We start from the raw sequence: 17,309 nt of genomic DNA on the forward strand, positions 1-17,309 counted from the left end.
AAGTTGATGTTATTCATTAAAGTCTAAACTTAAATCTCAAGATGACTGAGTCTTCTCTGCCACAGGTCCCATACTCTGGAATAATCTGCCTCTAAAATGTTGCAGATTTAAAACGACATTTTAAATCTCTGATGAAGACACATTTCATGGACTGGCTTTTAAAACATGCTGACATAAACTTTATTTTTACCAATCTTGCATAAGCTATTTAGCTATTTCTATTGCCTACATTTATTGGTTTTTATTTCTCTTCTATGTTCTTAGTGCACCATTGTCATGCATTTATTTTGGTTGCATTTTAGTTTGCACAGCATGAATTCTTGGAAACGTGTGACTTCTGCTGGTCGCTTGAAGCGACAAACGCCAGCAGTATTTGTCACGTCTTCCTGCAACGTGAATCTACACAATGTGGTGAAAACAAGAGCACATGTCCAACTACAGCGTCATAACAGGAGGGACCCTTTTCAAAGGCAGATGTCGACATGTCTGCAGTCTGGGTGAAGATCTGTGCCATTCTTTGTCTGTGCTATTCAGCAGGTAAGCCTGAGAAGGATGTAATGGCAAACCACCATTATGTTTATTTGGCTTAAAAACAATTTAACTGATGTTGCTGAAGCTTTGTGACTATCTTATGAAATGTTTTGCTTTCATATTCAGAGACGAAAGAAGTGGTTTGGAGAGAAGTTGGAGAATCCGTCACAATCCGGTGTAGATCCAGGACAATGAAGGATCGATCTCTGCATTTTAAAAGGGGTCTCTGGGAGGATATGGAAATTGCTCAAATAACTAACAAAAAAAAATTGACCAGAACACAGAAAGACAGACTGAAAATTTCTGAAACAAAATTAGATGTTGTTAAAACTATGACTGACAGAGTTCAGCATAATGGAACATACCCAGACATAGATTTTCTTCTTAAAAACCTGAGTGTCAATGACACAGGAGCATACTGGTGTTTGTATTTGAAAGACACATCAAGCAACAGAGAAATGATAAAAGGTGAGGGATCCGTGATCGTTGTGGTAAAAGGTGAGAATATTTTTCTTATAAACTACTGCTGCATTTAGCACAAGAATGTTTTGCACAAAACATGAAATTAAATGAATACACATACACCATAGCAAGGAGGAACTCCAACCATGAATCTGATATGGCAGTGATGTAAATATGCTTTTACAAGATGTATACATATTTGAACTGAAAGCAGAAAGTAATACTTCAGAGTTTTCTGTTTTTTCCCGAATCCAAACAAATATATATGCATTTATTTTTAACTTCACACTTAAAGCAGATTTGTAACTTCTGTCTAAACTTTAAGAAAACAGTTGTGCCAGAGCAAAAGCGGTGCAGGGCTCTGCTGAAGCGGTGCAGGGCTCTGTCGAAGCGGTGCAGGGCTCTGTTGAAGCGGTGCAGGGCATGTTCATGGATGAACCAACCATGAACATGCCCTTGGTGTATGCTGTCCCTGTTGCAGTCGTCTTCCTTGGCATCATATTGATCTTCATCATTTGGATCAAGCGCAGGGTACTTTTAACTTTTTTTTGAATTGTAACTTCATATGTCTGTCTGTGCGTGTGAACGTAGCCTTCGATATCTGTGTTCTTATTACAGTGCAATTCTCATATTGTGCAGGTGCAATACTAAATTGTGTTTAAAGATTTATCAGAATTCTACATGTCCATTTCTTTAAAAGATATTCACATACAAGTAAGAATCCACCAGCATAACTGTGACAGAGTGACAGAAATGACCAGTTCAATGAGCATTTAGAGGGTTTGGAAAAATATTAGGAGTTACACCAATTTCAGTACAAAATGCCAAAAATAACGTCCACTATGGATTTTTATGTCATAACCTTTAACACATTTTTCTTTGTTTGTTTTATAAATTTGGATGTTCCAGTTACTCTTAATTATTTTGATTTTGCACTTTGAATTTAGTACTGTTTACAACTTTCTCCTGCTGTTTTGCTTTTGTGGCGTTAAACTGTGTTGCAATGCACAAAAGTAATGTTTCTGTTGTTCATATGAGCAAAACCGCAACTCTGTGTGGTTAACCAGAAATAACATCCTCTGATGCAAACTTTACCTTTCCACCAATTTAACCTACACATTTTTATTTCTGAAGGATGTAAGGACATTTTCATTCTGTGTTGCACATTTATTGATGAACTCCCTTCTGATCCACCTGACACGGTAATCTTTTAAACAGACCAAGTCCTCAGACATCACAGTTGAGCAGACATGTGTCTATGAGGAGACCGCCCGTTCTTGTGTGGATGAAGAGCAAGTTGAGGCTGAAGCTGAGGATGAGACTGAGAGGGTGCAGATTGCAAACCCTACTGAATCACTCAACACCCTGGACCACAGCGTCAAAAGTGATGCGTGTTAAACTACATCGCTTGTCAGACCACTCAGTTTTCTAAACCAAGTTTTTGCATGTGTGCAAAAGTGTAAGCTGATGCCGCACTTGAACAAATTGTTGTGTACAGTTAAAGATGAGGGGGGTAAAAAATCATTAACATGACTAGCATTTACACCTGCATTGTTTTGTCTTTGTATGTTCCTTCTTTTTTTTACCATTTTATTCTCAGTTTTAATAAGATTTTACTTGAGTAGATGTGTACAATTATAATTTTAGATAAGATATTACAAACTATTAATGCAGAAAAAAAAAAGATTTGAAGAAATCAATATCAAGAATGTTTATATCAATCAGGAAGGAAAAAATGAAGGAGGAAACAATAAGTAAGGACTTTCGAGAAAAATAAAGCAAATGATTTTGTATTTTTCTTTCATGTTGTGTCCCTTGGTCAAAGTCACACACTGTAACTCATGAATAAAGAATACATGTAAAGCATAAATAATCTCATGAGCCATGCATTGCAGCATATTGTTTTCTGTTGTATTTTATCTGATTAACAGAGAAATACCGCAATTCACTTTTGCTCTCCATTACATAAGTGCCTGCTACTTTTGAAGCCACTTTTATTTACAAAAGCAATAATTTTGTCTGACTGCAAATACATAGGTTTGTTACCCTACCCTACTTACTAACCATAAATATATCCATTTTGTCCTCGGACGAATAACTTTTATTTAGTTTTTGGCTGAAGACTGTTTCCTCCAAGCAGAAGAAACAGTCACGTTTGCTTTATTGCCACAAGAGGGCAGTGTTCTCTTCTTTTTATTCTGTTCCTGGTTTTTCCTTTAGGGGTCGCCCCAGCGAAACATCCTGTATCCCTTTCGTCCCGTCCTCTGCATTTTCTACCCTCAACAACTTTCATGTCTGCTTTTATCACATCCATTACAAGAGGACAGTGTAAGCAAAGTAAAACTGACAATCCACCTTCTTTTCAGTAAGAATTACATTTATATGTCACATAAACATGCCTTCCTTAGATGTAAAAGATTGAAAGACAAATGTATGCACTTAAACTTTTTTTCATTTTGTTATCTCTTCATGCTCAAACTTTTATGCCACTGTTTTCAGCTTTTATGTGATAGAAAACCACTAGGAATTGTATAATTATAAAAATGAAAAATAAACTGAAAATGTCCTGCTGCTTCAGAATTCACCTAAATAGAAGAAAAAGCCCATGAGGCCTTTCTGGAAAACTGGCAAGAAAAAAAGACATTATAAAAAAGAAAGATCAAAGAACTTCTGTTTGCAGTTTGGAACAAAACTGGTATGTTCACAAAATGTTAGCATCTTACAGAGCCTTTTTCAAGTTGTCTCACAATGGTTAGCATGTGGCCTAGCTGCAAACCTACTAAGATGTAGCTTTTTACCTAAACTAACTGGCCAGACAAAGAGATAAAAGGCTGGCTGAAAAGCTGCAAAAATCCAGAGAGAACAGAAAAACCCCTTGTTGCACACTCCACAAATTTGGGCTTTTTGTTAGAGTGGATTGAGGAAGCTTATTATTGAAACAAACCTGCAAGACGTATTGCCAAACCGTGAGAGCAACAGCTTGCAAGATTTTGTTGCTGACACTGCTAGCAAGAAAAGTATGGTGCCAAATGTCTCAAGTCTTTCAATAATATTTCCTGTGTCTTTACCATAGTCTCGACTTCTCTAATTCTGCAAAATCAATGTAAAAAAACCCACCTTAGATTGGAAATATGTTTCCTCAGTGCAATGAAAATAAAAAGGATCAAAATCTGAAATATCACCCCATAAATGCCAAAAGTTTTTCTGTCATTTTAGGACCAGAAGCATCAAGAAACCAAACATATACCAGGTTTTCTCTGTCATTTCTCCAAAACTAAGTGTTTTAAACCCACTTTCGAAAGAAATTGAAAAAACTCATAAGGTAGTCTCACTTCCTGTACCAGCTGCTTGCCAAATGTAGTTTCTATTTATATGTGTTGTCAAAGACAAATAAGATTGGGTTGCAACCTGAATATGCTGACAGCTTCCCGCCCACATGAAAGGTATTCTATATAGGTCATGTGTTCTTGTGAGCTGTCAAGTTAGACTATGTGATTGAAAACGTTTCTGTCTGCGGCGTCAGAACCGGACTGAACTTTGTGAATGTCAACTATCAGCATGTCTGCTGTCTGGGTGAAAATGTCCACCATCCTTTGCCTCTGCTATACAGCAGGTAAGACTCAGTCAAATGAAATTATAAACATTAACATGCGTGTTTAAGACAATGTGATGGGGGTAATAAAGCTGGCTTTTTGTGTTTTTTTTTTTGTTTTTGTTTTTTGTGTAGAGATGAAAGGAGTGGAGTGGCGAGAAGTTGGGCAATCCATTACAATCCAGTGCAGAGTTGGGTCTGCTCAAGATCATCTGAGCTTAAAAATGGGTCTCAATGAGACTGAGATTGTTGGAATAAACAAGTCAAAAAAAGAAATAATTCTCGAAGGAATGAAAGAACGAGTTCAGACACATGGAAAATTCCCCAACTTTGACATTCTCATTAAAAACTTGCGTGAAAATGACACAGGACCATATTGGTGTACCTATTCAAAAACAGGAGACCTTATACATCAGTACAGTATCAGTACCACAAAAGGTGAAGGATCTGTGCTGCTGGTGGTGACTGGTGAGTATTTCTTTTGTCCTAGATGTTGCTACTTGCTAATAAAACCAATAAAAACTAACGGTAGTTAAAGGCGTTTTAGTTAGAAAGGCTTTCATACTTAGATATATCAGATTAAAACAAAATTAGCAAGTAAAGATTGTGACATGAATCTCATTACTGCTTAGTTTTGGGTGTTTCCTATTAAAGTTTTGAGCCCTCTGATAAGACGAAAACAATGAGACAATATTATTTAACACAAAAATGCTTTCCTAGAAACTCTCCCATGGAGCATAAATAATGATATATGGTTTTGATTTTAAGAAAAAAAAAAAGATCCACCACCATCAACTGATCCGCAGAGAAATTGTGAAGGAGCAGATATGAACATGGTGCTGGTGGGGATTACCGTCGCTTTTGGTGTTCTGCTCATCATGATGCTGGGCTTCGTCCTGTTTGTCATGCACAAGGTATGAATTTGTGTTGTTTTTGTCTTTGTTGAGTTTCGTAAGTTCGCTGTTTCCTTTTGACTCAGCTACTGTTTGTGTCTCCGCCGGTGTTTCAGGATCAGTAAGCCTTCCTGACTGAAAGTGACACTTATATTCTTTTGCAAAACTGGTAAAAAGTCAACAAGAACCTGAACCTCAAACCTAACAGCACAATGAAGTTTCTAACTCTGTGAGCAGGAAGCCTTGTGCTTATAATACTGAACATTTTCAGAGGTCTTTCAAAGACAATTAGCAAGATTGCAGCACTTTTGTTTATTTCAACATCAAAAGCAAAAGTAAAATAAAAAAAGATTTATGTAGCACTTTTAAAGACATGAACAAAACAAAAGAAAAGGTGCTGGAAAATGTAGGATTACAACCCCCCCCAAAAAATTTAAAGCACAATTCATTTAACAAAATAACTTTTAAAATATTACTGTGCTTCCTAGAAGATAGCTAAAAATTCAATTCATAGTATTCAAACTTATTGGAAAGCAGTTCCAGAGTCTTGCAACAACAGTTAAAAATGCCCTGTCACGTTTTGTTTTAAGCCCTGAATGTGGCACAGCCACTAGAACCTCAGACACCAACTAAGGACAAATGAATATTAAAGTTTGAGGAGATACTGGTCTGTGAAGAGCTCTACAAATTCAAATGGTCTTATTCTAAATATTGCTGTAGACGGGAAACCACTGAAGCCAAACAAGAAGTTGCTTAATGTACAAAAATCTGACCTAGTCAGTAAACTAATGAATGAGTTTGTAACCATTTGCAGATGCTTCATGCTTTTTGGGGTTTATGTAAGCAAGTAGGAAATTACAATAATAGAGCCTAGAAGAGATAAAAGTATGCGAAAGAAATCCCAGCTTACACAATGGAACTCAAGTGTGCAATGTTTCATAAAACATAAACAAAAGCAGGGATTTGTCATGAGTTGTAACAAAAAACCTAGTTCAAAATATATCCCAATGTTCATCATAGTAGAGCACAGCTGCCTACAACATAGGTGGCTACAAGACAGGAGTTTTAACAACTAAGGGCATATTTTCTCAAAAGTAAAGAAAATCATTTTAGCATCTTATTAATTTACTGGAAGAAGGTTTTAGCCATCAAACTGTTTACCATGTCTAAACACTGATGCAACACATGCAAACTTGAAGCCTTGTGAAACTTGGAGGAAATGTATAATTGCACAGCCACCGCATTGCACTGATAAGAAATGTTTGACAAAGCTTTCAGAATGAACAAAGAAGTAGCATGTGACACGGAAACAATGGGGCCCCCAACACATACGTTTGACGTATGCCGTTTTGGAACAGTGTTGAACCTGTAGCTTGAGGCAGCAGTAGAAAACAGTCTAATGAAAATTCTGCTAAATATGCATTTTTTGAAACTATATCAAACCTGATCTAATGAGTTGTTTTGCAGCTTATCACATGTCACAGATTGTTATTCCAGATGTCATATTTTAAACATTTTATTCAGAAATGCTTATAAATTTGCCCTGATCATTTTGACTTGTGTTATTTGTGTGGCTGATGTGTTGCAATGCACAAAGATGGTGCTCCTTATCCAGAATAAACAGAACAACTTGCTTAAAAAAAATGTTGTCACTCAAACTATTGCAAAACATCCATTTTCTTAATTTTTTTCTTTAAGTTGTTGTATTTGGTTTCAAATTCATTTCCCCATTTCAAACCAGTCTAACTTGTTGACAATCTTTTGCGACCAGACCAAGAGCTCAGACAATGCAGTGAAACCGAGGCGTGTTGCTACCGGCAATGATGTTTATGAGGACATGCGAGGAACACTGAGGCGCTGAGGATATGCTTGCAGGACGCTGACATGCATGAATCTCATAAAACCATGGACCACAGAAACATCTGATGCATGCGATGCACTTCCCCAACAGATGCACACTTTCAAAAGGCAAGCATATGTGTTTACAAGAGAATGTCAAAGAAGAGAGTGGACAGACTGAATCATACAATGTAAATGTTGTTTCAATAGTTTTATTGTTTAAACTGGAAAACAAGTATGTGTAGTATATATATATTTTAAAACATGTATATGTCTTTTTTTGTAATTTAGTACCAAGTTTGACTAATGTTTTGTTTAAAAAAATGTGGAGCTGGAACGGAATAAAAAACCTTTGGTCTGTACTGTATATATATACAGTACAGTACATATATATATATATATATATATATATATATATATATATATATATATATAGATAGATAGATAGATAGATAGATAGATAGATCGATCTATATATATACTGTATATGATGTGTATATATATATATATTTTTTTTTTTAAAATTATATAGACATATTTTGATTCCAGTAAATGCCAATTCTCAGGTGTCATTTTGAAGCTCTCGGCTATAAAAAAATCTTCATGAACAAGAAGTATTTGTAGTAAACAGTTGATATTTAGGAAAATCATGTCAAGTGCAATCAACTTTTCCAAACCAATTTCTTCCAATAAAATTTTTCACTCTAAATGCATTTCAAGAAGGCGTTGGTACACATTTTAATACTAACTATATAATTGTAATAAATGTACAGGGATATGCTCTCCGTGTTAGATTGTTATTCAATATTTTGGTAATTAAAATAAAGACTAAAATTAAATATGAAATCTTTGCACGAATTAAATCAAGGTTTATTTTTCTGTGAAGTGAAATTCCATACTATGTGTGTAATACAATTGTTTGTATTTTTTAATCTACATCAATAAAGCAATACCTTTGCTTACTTTCAAACCTTCTCCAGCTTTGCTTTTACATTGACTTGGAAAAGTGTTAAGACCTCTGGAGGTTTTCCACATTTTGCCACAACGCAAGAACAAATTTCAGTGCATTAAGTCAGAATTTTAAAGCAGTACAAAGTAGCACACGATTGGGAAGTGAAAGGAAAACAATTCATGATTTTCATTTTCTTGCTTTACAAATGTACCTCTGTAAAGTGTGCTGTGCTGTAATTCATAAATTTTGCACTGGGCAAACTCCTCCTTTTTTGTGCATGAATGACAAAATAACATGTTGTGGCTAGAAGGCAAGAAAATCTAAACTAGGTTTTGAAGAATCCTTACTCAGTCCCAAATCATTCAGTTCACCTAAATTTGTGCTCGTCTCAGTTTTAGGGTGCCTTGATCCCAGACAAGCATTAGAATGTTCTTCCTTTATGATTTGATAAAGAAATGTGGATAAATATGATTTATGTGTTCAGTTCTATCTTTTGTAAAAAATAAAATAAAATAAAACTGTGAAACACAGGGAGGCATCTGCATTGTATAAATTGAAAATGATAGTACAAAAACTTTTTTCCTTGTCTTACTCACTGTCGCCCGGGAGGTGAGCCATTTCACCAAAACTATAATTGCTTTAACTTTTTGTTTAACCTTTTGGAATATGTCTCTACCAGCTTTGAACTAGACTAGAGAGTTTTGCCCATTTCGTCTAGGAAAAAAAATGTTCAGACAGATCAGATGAAAAGCAACCTTGACCATTATTTTTCACGTAGACAGACAGACAGACAAACAGACAGATAGATCAAGGGTCAATAGGAATACATTTTGTATTTTGACCAATAGTTTTATGGTTCTGACTTTCCTCTCCTGCCACCTCTTGCCACATAGTGGTCTTCTTTTACAGTAAAACCAGTCTAACACACAACAAAAGAGTCAGTAATTGTGAAGGTGAAAGTCTAGTTACAGAAAATGTGGGCAGAGTTAGGAGAAATAGTAGGTGCGCAGTCACCATGTGTCACCTTTAGAGGAACAAAACCTAATCAGTTGTACAAATGTCTGTTAACTTGCCAGACTCTCATTCAAGAGTGTTGTAATTTACTGTCTCAAAATTGTTCCCATTTCAAAAGCTGGAAGTTACATTGTTTTCACAAGCCATTTTGAACCAAAATGACTAATAGAACGTCAGCTGAGATGCTCCTGCAGATGAAGTTTAAGATTACTAATAAGCCACACAAGAAGAAAAAGCATGTTGGTAATTTATTAACACTGGCTACTCAAGCTAGTTCATGTGCTCTCTTAAGTGGTTGTTCAATTATTACAAATCTTAAAGCTGTCCAAACAAGACATGTCCAGTTGAAGCTGAAATGTTAAACACATTGCTTGGGTGAAAGAAAAAAATCATTGCTTGCAAAGTGTAGGTAAGCTGGATGTTTACTCAAGCGGGAGGTTTGTGGTCAAAGGTTATATTTTTTTCACGAAGATGCTTGACGGGACAATGAGGTGTGAAACGTGTCATCCTGTGTGTTTATAGGCGAAATGTCAGCGATGAGAAGTGCAAGAACACGGCTAGTGTTTTGTATCAGCGTACGATTCAGAGGGACCACTTAAGAATGGTCGTGAGCGAGATGTAAACCAAACGGTGCCACAAGTTAAAGCCAGTGGCGGAAACATAGACCACTCTTCCGAGAAACGCAACCTGAGCACATCTATAGCGAGAGCATCCAGCTAGAGCCACAGCTTTTTTCTTTTTTCCTTTTCTCAAATGAGCGTTATGTACTTTTACATTTTTTTTAAACATTGTTTTTACCCAATTTTAAAAGTTTAAGCAAGAGCAGGAAACTTCTCAACACGCACCTGCAGCAGATGATGTAAATGTGTCACAACATTATCACAGGAAACAATAAAAGAAGAACTGTGTCAGAAGGCGCACATACAAAATATTGTATAAGAGAAACAGATAAACAGAGGATGAACTGACAAATGTTGACGGAAACCAGATGAAACTCTAAGTACAGCCAGCTTTGAAGAAAAACACCTCAGTATCAAGAATCATAATCTGCACGATTTGCAAGAAAACAGTGGAAACTAGGTGCTTTCAGAGGAGTAGGTAGTTTGGTTTGGATGTAACGTGTCTGGTTTCAGATTGTCTTATCTTACACAGTTTCAAAATACTTTAATATAAAGCTTCCCCGACTTTGTGGTTACAATGCACCTGGCTTTTACAACAGAAACAGGAAGTTCACATATATTTATTAATATATAAAGGCATATGATATATAATGTAGTTGTACAGTTAAATTAGCAAGTAGTTGTGGTCAAAAAAAACATGACCACTATGCTGCTACACTTTGCGGCTTTGCATTCTTTGGCATGGTTGCCTCATCAGAATGAAAAAAAAAAGTCTTGACTTTGTAGCCAAGCAGCTTAACTGGAGAAGGATGGTGTATAAAAGGTTATGTGGGAGTTTGACTTTGACAAAGATTTTGACTTTGAATCAGGGATTATTTCTTGGTCATCACATTCTTATTCTCAGATTAACAGACAAATAATCCCATTTAGCGCGTGTGAGGTGCGCTTTCAATCTTGCCCTGACAATGTTTGCATGTCAAGCTGAATTGAATTTAAATTTCAGCTGTTTTGTACGTTGAATATAAATGTCTGTGACTCATGTAGACGTTCACTACAACCCTAACATCAAACAAGTCGTCGTAGGTTTTCAGAAGATGTCACAAAGCACCTTCACATTCACTCCAGGGATTTGCACCTCCAGCCTTATTGACATTTTCACACACGGCACAAACAGTAATATCTGTTTTTGCCCACTCTTAGGGAATTTGCAAGTGGGAGTTCCCGCACTTGCCTTTTATGCTCAGACGCTACAGTTTAGCTTTCAACATCTCGTGTCTCTGAATGCATAAACTTTCCGTCAATAATTACCCAGGTTTCAAAGAAGTTAGGGGACATTATGTTAAACTACAAGAGGATCGGTGAAGACTAATTTCTCACTGGCCATCTGTTTACAGTACACACTGTTGAAGCTTACTGAAACTGTAGCTGATTTAAGCCACTGTTTGTTTTTCTGGGCCATGCACCTGGCATACCCGGCCACAAATGGTACACTTAATCAGGTTATATTTCATTTTGTTGCATCAACAAGTTCTAATGTATTTTATCACAGTTTAATGAGGAAACGCACAATGAGGGAAAAACAAGGCGTGGTTTTATGTCTTTAATTGAATTTTTTAAAAAATGGAACAGATTTGCGTCACCAAAATGGTTAGCAAGTATTCGGAGTGATGTGAAGTTAGTTTTCTGACAAAAACAAATGTAGGTCAGAGTATTTAATTTTGGTCTCATCTGACAAGAACAGATTTGTATTTTTACATCTGTAACAGTAAAAAGGAGTTGTTGTTGTTGTTGTTGTTGGCTCTTTATGACAAGTTTTCTTCTCTCCACATACACAGAATTTGCTGCAGCTCCTCTAGAGTTACCAGGGGGTTTTCTTGGTCATTTTCTTGGCTCAACCAGTCAGTTTAGGTGGATGTGGAATTGCCGCTGTGGTATCTTGTCATTTTTAGATGATGGGTTGAACAAAGTTTGGTGTGATACCAAAGCTTCAGATAGCGTTTCAAAACCTAGTTCTGCTTCAGACGACTCCACAGCTTTGTCTTTTTCCTCACATGATGCTGATTGTTGTCTAATGTTATCTATGAACCACACAGACAATGTATTTGCATTATTAAATCCCACACAGGTTGACTTTCAGCTAATTAGGTGAGATCTGAAGGGATTTTTTTGATGTGAATTTTATGTGGGGGCAGCAAAGTAAATGAAGCTGGATACAAATGCATGTCACAGTTTTTTTTTTTTGTCTCCCACTTCACAGTTTAGCACTATTTTAACAAAATACATGAAGGATTGTAGATATAACGTGACCAAATTTGGAAAAGCATAATTAATACTTTTACAAGACACCTCAGAAGACAAGGAAATATTTCTGCAGAACTCCACGCTGGCTGTAAGAAAACTGTTGATTTGCCAACATCCGAAGCGGGTGTGCCTTCAGTGAGCAGCTCGGATCTGTGCTAGTTGCTCTGAAAGATCAAACTGAAACATTGCATCAACACAGACTTTGAATTTTCTCCTCAATCACTCAAGACGTTCCTCTTGAATGCGCTGGAATGCTTGGTGGAAACGGAAGCCGACGAGCCCACGCAGCGACCACAAGAGGTCCCTGCAGCTCAGAGCTGCTGGCAAGATGAGTGTCTGTGTGCGGTGAAGGTGAAGCGGGGTTACAGGGTTTGACATTTGACATTTGGAAAGGTTGAAGGTCGACGGCAACACTGAAAGCTTCATCCAGGGACACATGGCTCAAGACTCAATGTTTAAAATCCAAACAGTTTTACCTGCCCGCACTCTCCCACACAGCGGCCTGTGACTACTGTACACACATGGTGTCAAATGTTCCACACAGACGCATTGTAGGTGTAAGTCGGTTTGATCTTTGCGCAATAGATCAGACCGGGAAATTGCTCAATTTCAGGATTTTAAATCCAATAATCCACGCCAGATGATTCCCTGAGCGCACAGGTAAGACGGCAGTCTTTATTCTTTCTCTGATAGGTGAAAGCCCCCGCGGAGTTACTGTAAACCACTCCCGCTCCCGGGATAGGGCGTGCGTCAGAAGCGCAGGTGAGATTATTAGAATATCCAGCTCACACACCGTCTCCCGAAGCAGATAGAGGTGGGAATAAAGCACTGGGGCAAAGTTTAGGGAGCTCTAAAAAGCATAGGAGCGAGCTTTGAGACTGGTCGGTCCAGAGGTGACACAGAAGGCGGCACGGGAAGACGCAGTCTGGAAAAGTTACGGATGCAAACGACACTTTTGAGATTTTCCTCTTTTTATTGAAACACTGCGAACAGAAGAGACATCTGCAGCCATGAAGAAAACTTCGTATCCAGGTGAGCGATCTGAAGCAACATCCCACCTTTATTCTATTTATAGAAAGAAAATATCTAAAGCCGGGGGTTATTTAAGAGCCTGCAAAGTAAGGTTTTTTTTTTTTTTTATCTCTGCTTTTCTTCATATCTACGCATTTCTAAAATCCCCGATTTGCGAAAGGCCCCACGCTGCGTGGGATCTGTGGGTGTGTGTTTTTTTTTTAATCCATTTCTTGACTCCTCTCACAAAGTCGCATAAACAGGTTGTGACATAATGACAGAAAGGTGGCGCACAGAGAAAGCCTGGCTCCTTTTTTCCGTCCTGAAGAATGACATACTTTATGCTTCTGGGTCAAATCCAATCTGTTTGTTTTATGACTGGCGGCATTTAAGTTTGGCTCCTGTGACAGCTTTTGTAAAAGGTCCAAATAGACAGTTATGAATATTTAAAGAATCAATCATTTATGCATTTGTCTAAAAACTTGTGTTTATCAAACTAAGAAGTATAAAAATGTTTCATAGATGAAGGCAAAAAAAAGCTCTATTTAAAAAACAAACAAACAAACATGCATTTCAACCTAATATTGTCAACGAAGTCTGGTGGCGGTAGTTTCATAGTTTGGACATGTTTTGCTGCGTTTGCAGCTGGGTTTTAAGCAACAAACAATAAGAGGAGAGTAAGGTTATTGTGTTAGACTGATCCACTGAAAGGGAGATGTCAGCTGTTAAAACATTGTTTTCTCTTCAAGAGCAAAACCATCTATGAATCGTTGCGGTGATCGTGTCATATTGGGCCAGTTTTGTTGCATTTAACCCAGAATGGCTGGCTGTTTGTCTGTCAAGCAAAACTCCAGAAAGGAACAATTAAAGCAGAGCTAGACAAATATGTTTCATCTATGAAGTTGAGATACCATTAACAATACTTTGAAATATTTTTAAAAAGATGAGCTTAACACAGAAGAGCTCTTTTCTTCTCTTCGGTTATTTTTCCTACTACGTTTCTGCATGTTTTAGAATAAATCTCAGGAACTTTCAAGCATATCTTCACATGCATTGAAGGCTTTTTTAAATCTTCATCACCTCCTGCTTTTGTCTTTTTCTACCATTACTAATCCTCCTTTCACTTTCCGCTGTTGCAGCCTGCTAGCTATATCACTCATATCTCCATTCAGAGCTCAAAAGCCCTCCTCCTCAGTTTCTCCTTTCTCCAAGCCGCAACGTGGGCCATAGCCTGCAGAATGCCAGCTTTCCCGGCTCCTCTTCCCGAAGTCTTTAGGTGCGATGGAGCGTCTGACAGTTTTCCATTGGAGTCGAGCACATGTTGGGTCATGCTGCTTCGCCTCCTCCTCCTCCTCCTGCTGCTTCTGCTGCTGCATGTGTGTGTTTGTGTGAGAAAGAGAGTGAAATCTCTCTGACTAAAGTTGTCTCAGTCTTTGTTAGACCTTCCTGCTTATAGAATAGTCTAATAGCAAAGTATGCATTTAATCTGTTGTGTGGATGTGTTGTGAAGGGCCCTTTCTCTTCAGTGTGACAGGCATCTGGGATGCAGAGGTGTGGCGTTCGCAGAGGGTGTCTGACTTGTGTGTGGCCATGTGTATGTGTCTGTTTTGTAATTAAATAAGAAAAGCTCTCACACTTCAGCTAATTTTAAAGAAAATATTCACTTACTAAAACAGCGTTGAAACATGATGCTTAGGGGTTGTTGTGCGTTGTATGCATATCAATGTTCAATCATGCAACCTCTTGTACTCGTGGAGCTGATCCGTGCATTGTACGCCACTCCCTTAATTTGCCTGGATCAATCAGTAACCTGTATGAACGCAGCAACACACAGTGTCATTATTTTTCCTAGTGCACACCTCCTGGTATGTTCTTTCATGTCCTGCACAGAAAAAGAAGCACACACATGCTCCTTATCTACTCCTACCTGTGTGACACTTACTCCATGTTGCATTTTGGCTTTTAACCTGTTTATGCTGGAGGGCGAGCAAGGCTTTGATTCAAAGCCTGAAGCAATTGTTAAATGGTAACTTGAAAGTCGAGCTATAAACTGTGTTGAGACATATTTGCCCTGTCATCTAGCAGCGCATGCCGAGGACGGTCTAACCATCAATTTGAAAGCTACAAGGCTGTGAATAATAGACTAATAAGCTACTGGAACATGTGGACATGCATGTACAGTGCTGTGGTTTCATGTGAAATGTGGGTGTTTTTACACTGCACAAGGGTTACGCTTGGAAAAAGCTCGTGAAAATAGCAGCAAACCTGTGGGAGTACCACCGAATAACATGAGTGGTGGTGGTGAAACAGGAAAATGTTGGGGTTTCTGGGTGATAGATTAACCCAAGCATTTACAGTTATAGATCTGAAGATTAACAAATACGTAAATGAAGAAGCACAAAGTTTCCAAATTAATCACATGGAAAATAAATCTAAAAAACCAAATACCATAGGTGCTTTTAGTGTCATTTTGTTTTTAAAATTGAATGCTACTATTAAAAAAAACCCAGCAACTTATAAAACCTACAATTGTTAGGATATTTGTATTTAAAGTCACACCTCAGCGCTTTATCATTTTTAACCTAACGTTATTAAGAGACATTGTGGAAGGTCCAAAGAGTGCAGAGCCCTAACCCGAACATTAACTTGGGCTCATCGGACAACCGGAAAGCTCCATGTGGGCAACCACTTGCATCGCATTTAAAAAAGTTAGTGGTTTGACCTTAAAAGGAAACCCACACAAAGATAATAATGCATACTCTAACCACTGCAGGTATGCAGTGGTTAGAGTATGGATTTTATTTCATGTGGTTCAAAAGACAACGTTTACGTAGCGAAATAACCAAAAGGCATTATCTCATTAGTTTGTTTTCACCTTATCCTGCACCGTGCCTTATCTTAACCTCAACTATTTACAAAACCCAAGATCTCGACCACAAGTACTGAGAAGGTGGTAGAGAAGACATTCAGGTAACACAGGCACACAGAAGGACGGTAGTATTAAACGGTAATATTAAATCATGTTAGACTTTCTACTTCACATTTTTCTTTTAAGTGATAAAATTGATAAATATCAGAATATGAACCAATCGTGTTAGCATAAGTAGCAGTGACAACAAAAGCAAAAATCTTCAATGTTTGTTTGACATGTTCATACAACCAAGTGTCACCTGCAGCATGAAGTTCCTCCGGCTGCAGGAGACCAACTATCTACATCTATGCTGTTTCCCTCGTGCGGAGTCTGGTCTCAAGTGTCCACTCTGCTTTGTGTTTGTTATCTGCTGTCAAGAATGGAGCTCTGTGACGCTGACCGCTGCTTCTGGGGGTGTCAGCTGACACAACAGGCGGCTAGTGTTGTACTGCTCGCCCGAGGCCTGGAGAAAGCCTGTAAAAAGATAATGGCAGATCCAGAGAGGCTCTGATACACGTGGACCAGCATTCAAATTCTTTTAGAGTAGATATGAGTGCGTTTAAGTATTTCAGATGTTGCAGCCGAGCGCTGTTGTCTCATTAGCACTTGTTGAAACATTTCTTCATGGACGAATGACAATCATGTCGTGTTAAGCAGGGCCAAGAGCCACGGCTCAGGCAGCAAATAGTAACTCAACTGTTTGGCAGGAACAGCCTTCTCCTGTCATGACAGGAGTAAATATTTTTATGTTTATGGAAATCAGTTGAAGTGTTAGACACTTTTGCTTTCTGAGCATGTTGGAGTGACAAACATTTCCTGAGCAAGCTTCAAAATTCACACGAACAAGTGAGCACGATAACTGAAATGCTAACCTTTGGTCATTGTTGGTTCTGCTTTTTTTCACACTCAGATACTTTATGTTTGATTACAGAAGTGTTTTAGTATTAAAGGTAGCCCGAGTAAATACAGACTGCATGTTTTAAATGAGGACTTCATTTATGGATGAAAAATCATTGTACCCTAAAGCTAACAACTGCTTGTAAAGCCTTTGTGCAAGAATTGCCATCAAATGTTTGCCAAAACTGTAAATGAATCTTGTTGGCCCACTCTTCTCAGCAGAATTATTTTACTCCTGCACCATTGGAGGGTTTTCAAGCATGAATTGCCTTTTTAAAGTCACTCT

General features: G+C 37.9%; 3 protein-coding genes across 4 annotated transcripts in view; all 3 read left to right on the plus strand.

Moving 5' to 3' along the window:
- The first annotated feature begins 423 nt into the window (after positions 1 to 423).
- On the plus strand, positions 424 to 2,863 carry LOC116736189 (uncharacterized). Of its 2 annotated transcripts, XM_032588512.1 has the most exons (5): positions 424 to 537; positions 658 to 1,029; positions 1,319 to 1,350; positions 1,393 to 1,524; positions 2,212 to 2,863. In XM_032588512.1, exons 1-5 carry the CDS (start codon positions 483 to 485, stop codon positions 2,389 to 2,391), a joined length of 771 nt encoding a protein of 256 aa, XP_032444403.1. In that variant the 5' UTR covers positions 424 to 482; the 3' UTR covers positions 2,392 to 2,863. The 2 variants fall into 2 exon arrangements, with proteins under 2 accessions (XP_032444403.1, XP_032444402.1); XM_032588511.1 differs by having other exon boundaries at positions 1,319 to 1,524.
- Positions 2,864 to 4,426: 1,563 nt separating this feature from the next.
- LOC116736190 (uncharacterized) lies at positions 4,427 to 7,391 on the plus strand. Its single transcript, XM_032588513.1, has 4 exons — positions 4,427 to 4,606; positions 4,721 to 5,053; positions 5,354 to 5,499; positions 7,250 to 7,391. Exons 1-4 carry the CDS (start codon positions 4,537 to 4,539, stop codon positions 7,337 to 7,339), a joined length of 639 nt encoding a protein of 212 aa, XP_032444404.1. The 5' UTR covers positions 4,427 to 4,536; the 3' UTR covers positions 7,340 to 7,391.
- A 5,599-nt stretch (positions 7,392 to 12,990) lies between these two features.
- LOC116735255 (septin-9-like) overlaps positions 12,991 to 17,309 on the plus strand; it is a 96,023-nt gene continuing 91,704 nt past the window's right edge. Inside the window, exon 1 of the mRNA XM_032587010.1 lies at positions 12,991 to 13,236. Coding sequence (XP_032442901.1) covers positions 13,215 to 13,236 — 22 coding nt within the window. The 5' untranslated portion in view covers positions 12,991 to 13,214. The remainder of the gene's footprint in view (positions 13,237 to 17,309) is intronic.

This window comes from Xiphophorus hellerii, chromosome 16 (genome assembly GCF_003331165.1).
Source record: "Xiphophorus hellerii strain 12219 chromosome 16, Xiphophorus_hellerii-4.1, whole genome shotgun sequence".
NCBI lineage: Eukaryota > Metazoa > Chordata > Actinopteri > Cyprinodontiformes > Poeciliidae > Xiphophorus > Xiphophorus hellerii.